The 3,593-nt window shown below is 41.0% G+C and overlaps 1 protein-coding gene across 1 annotated transcript; it reads left to right on the top strand.

The window, feature by feature from the left end:
- Positions 1 to 422: 422 nt before the first annotated feature.
- On the top strand, positions 423 to 1,958 carry LOC131672183 (uncharacterized). Its single transcript, XM_058949244.1, has one exon. The coding sequence runs from the start codon at positions 423 to 425 to the stop codon at positions 1,956 to 1,958; it is 1,536 nt and encodes a 511-aa protein (XP_058805227.1).
- Positions 1,959 to 3,593: the final 1,635 nt, after the last annotated feature.

The following is a 3,593-nucleotide window of genomic DNA, read 5'->3' as shown; positions in this document are numbered from 1 at the left end:
TTTGTGAGTAATTTAATTTTTCTGTGCTTGAAAAAAAATCACAAAAATTTATTTAAACTTTTTCAATAGTATTAGAAATCTAAGTGAATCATTGAAGGTAAGTGTAATGCATATTTATTCAGTAGGAAGTTACTCCTACTTTGTGATGCAATATCGATTGCAACTTATATGTTAAAACCAAAAATTTCTTTTCACCACTTCTTAAGATGCCTGGCAAGTTCAATTGTGGGCACCGAAATTAGTTCTGTTATGGGCGCCCGTTTTTTTTTTTTAAATGGTGAAATATCGACGTTGATTGAACCTAATTACTAAGTTAACAATATCTAATGAAATATACGTATGTTGATAATTTTTTATGTTCCAATGTATTTTTACATTAAAATATTAATGGTGTTTTCATGTATTTTTCGATTTTTTTAGCCATGTCGCCCAAAGATAAATCGAAAAAATTGTCCGGTATGGATTTTAATGTGCTACTTGTTGCGATTAAACATTGTTCTGTCGATAAGCTGTCCATAAAATCGACTGCCGCAATGTATGCCATTTCCCGAACCACTCTTCAACGCTACGTGAAGAAAGTGGAAGAACATTTCGAAGACATCGAAACCGTCGAGGATGATGCTTTATTGGATTTTCTTCGAGCATGTAACAAGCACGTGCCATCGAATCAGGTCTTCTCGACAGCCCAGGAGAATGACTTGGTCACATACATTTTGAAATGTTCCAATCACTACTACGGACTTAGCATAAATGAGGTGCGTGAGTTGGCATACCAGTTTGCTGTGAAGCTTGGCGTTGATTTCCCCAACAGTTGGAACAAGGATGAAAAAGCGGGCATGGAATGGTATAAAAAATTCAGGCGTCGACACCCTCAATTGACTTTACGCACCCCGGAGCAAACATCGTTGAACCGCGTAAAGGCTTTCTGCACAACTAAGGTGCAGAAGTTTTTCGACCAACTCGGCGCGATGTACGATGAGCATCATTTTCCGGCTACGCACGTCTATAATATGGACGAGTCGGGGTTTTCTACCGTTCCAACGAAAATTGGCCGAGTGATCACCTTGAAGGGCACACGGCGTGTTGGTAAGGTGGAAGCCGCTGAACGAGGCACCATGATTACCATGGCATTGACAGTCGACGCTAATGGAAACAGTTTGCCGCCGTTTTTCTTGTATCCAAGGAAAAACATGCAAAGCTGCTACCTAGATAATGCCACTTCGGGTACGGATGCTTTGGCAAACGGCTCTGGATGGATGGATCAGCCGTCATTCCTTCGCTACATGCGGCATTTTATCGCGTTTGCCAAGCCAACGCCAGCTTCTCCTGTTTTGCTGCTCCTGGATAATCACTCCAGCCATCTGTCGGTAGAAGCACTAGACCTTGCCGTCGAGAATGGCGTGCATATTCTTTCATTTCCACCGCATTGCAGCCACCGGCTTCAGCCTTTGGATGTTTCTGTGTTTGGACCGGTGAAGACTTTTTACAAGTTACAGTGTTCGGCTTGGCAAAAGAACAATGCCAATAAGGGCTTGGAAATCCGTCACCTGGCCAGCTTGATCTGCAAAGCGCTTGATCTGGCGTTAACACCAAAGACAATCAAGTCTGGTTTCCGCGCAACAGGCATCATGCCATTCGACCCAGACATTTTCAGTGAAGCTGATTACGTTAAAGACGTCGGACAAACTCCAGTGCCATCTACTTCGACTTCGCGTGCAACGTCAGTGAGCAATCTTTCGATTTTGGATGACGTCGGTCCATTGCGCGGTGCGACGCCGAAGAAGCCATTGAATCGCGGCCGCAAACCAATGGAGAGCTCGATACTGACTTCTCCGGACGTTCTTTCTGGCTTCAAGAGGAAAGAAGCTGAGCGGAATGCTAAACAAGCAGCAAAAGAATCGACAGCATCTAAGCGCGCCAAATTAACTCCAGGCAAGCGCACCAATCCAACTTCATAAACCACCAGCTAAGCGCGCCAATACAACTCTAGCCAAACCATCGGCTAAGCGCGCTAAGCCAACTCCAGCCAAAACAGCGGCTAAGCACGCTAAGCCAAACGAGTCTCCGCTATCTGACGACGATGTGGACTTCTGCCTGATTTGTTTGAAGCTTTTGCCACGCAAATTGACGGACGCCAACTCCATCAACTGTAGCGAATGCGATCGGCCCGTCCATCTGAAATGTGCAGGCATGCGCGCCAAGTATTTCACATTCAAACATTGTGTTTCAAACGAAGAATAATGTCACAAATTTTTAAAATGTTGTTCTAAAATAGTTTGTTCTAAAATGTTAAGTAGTTCTAAAATGTTAAATAGTTGTTCTAAATTGCAAAATAGTTGTCTAAAACGTTGTTCTGCAATATTGTTCGAAAAGAGTTATATTCTAAAATAAATAAACTTTCACTTTTTCTGTATTCTTGGTGATTTTTCTTCATATTTTCCCATTTTCAGCAGATTTTGCAAGGGTGCTCACAACCGGACCAAAAAACTATTTTGGCCGAAAATGACCACTTCACAATATTAACAAAAAAATGTTTCTCTTTGGCGGAATCAATTTTGTCCCTTCGTTGGTAGTTAGCTAAGGTCTCTAGCTTTCCACAGATACCCATATGCCGAAGAAATATGCACTTGGTGAAATGTTATGAGCCAAAAAAAAAGTGGTGTCCACAACCGAACCCTTTCCCCTACTTTCACTCACGGTTTAAAGTAGCAAATTTTGGCTCCTAAATAAACTATCCTTTGATACTGTAAGATATTCCGGATATTGAAATATCTCATTACTGTTTCTTAATGTAAAACGTTGGCCTCTGGCTTGCTGTTGTGCTACTGTGAGTCCTGGTATTCCTGGATCTAGGAGTAAGTATACCATCTTCGTTACACTTTCCTTGCATATTTCTTGAAATTATGATGAGTTATTATATATCATTTCTCCGATTAATTCATACGTGTTGGTTAGCTGGAAGGTCCGCACTTTTCATCCGTATTCACTTGCTGTTTAGTTCAACCAGCGGCAAGCTTCCCAGCGATAAATATGGAACGGTTCGGGTATCTAACAGTAGTTTTCACTCGTTTCGAACAGTCCTAGAGGGTCTCGTTGCATAACACCTTTCTCGTTAAAGAGAAAACCGTGGCAAAATCCTCTTTCACTTATGAGTTTGATGGAAACGCACTGAGCGTACATTTTTTACTGGATTATATTAATTACTTGCTCTGTTCTTTTCTGTAGACTAACTAATTTCCTCTTACTTCATTCGTTTTAATAGTGATTTTTCCTAATTCCCTATCTTTTTCTTTCTACTTTTATGTTCCTGGATGATTACCATTTTACAATCCATGACCTACTCTAGTTATACTAGGAAAGTTTTATTACCCACACCTGGCCTAATACTACGAATAGCGTTCCCCCGCAAAGCTAAGTGTTTCATATGAATGCTAAAACTGCAACTGGCTGAGTGACTCCCTCAATAACAGGTATACTTATTTATTCTTTGATATTTATTGATTTTGAGCTTTCCATTCCTATTTGTTCAGACAATTCTTCCTTTAGTCCTTCATCCTGGGTTGATTGTAATAGAGTTGGTAACATATTTTCAT

Source organism: Phymastichus coffea, unplaced genomic scaffold (assembly GCF_024137745.1).
Source record: "Phymastichus coffea isolate CEN01 unplaced genomic scaffold, Cenicafe_Pcof_1.1 PCOF00011, whole genome shotgun sequence".
NCBI classification, from domain to species: domain Eukaryota; kingdom Metazoa; phylum Arthropoda; class Insecta; order Hymenoptera; family Eulophidae; genus Phymastichus; species Phymastichus coffea.
Note: the sequence above shows the minus strand (reverse complement) of the source record. Positions and strands in the feature narration are given on the sequence as shown.

Coding starts and splice junctions, on each gene's coding strand:
- LOC131672183 (XM_058949244.1), top strand. CDS start 423: ATGTCGCCCAAAGATAAATCGAAAAAATTGTCCGGTATGGATTTTAAT.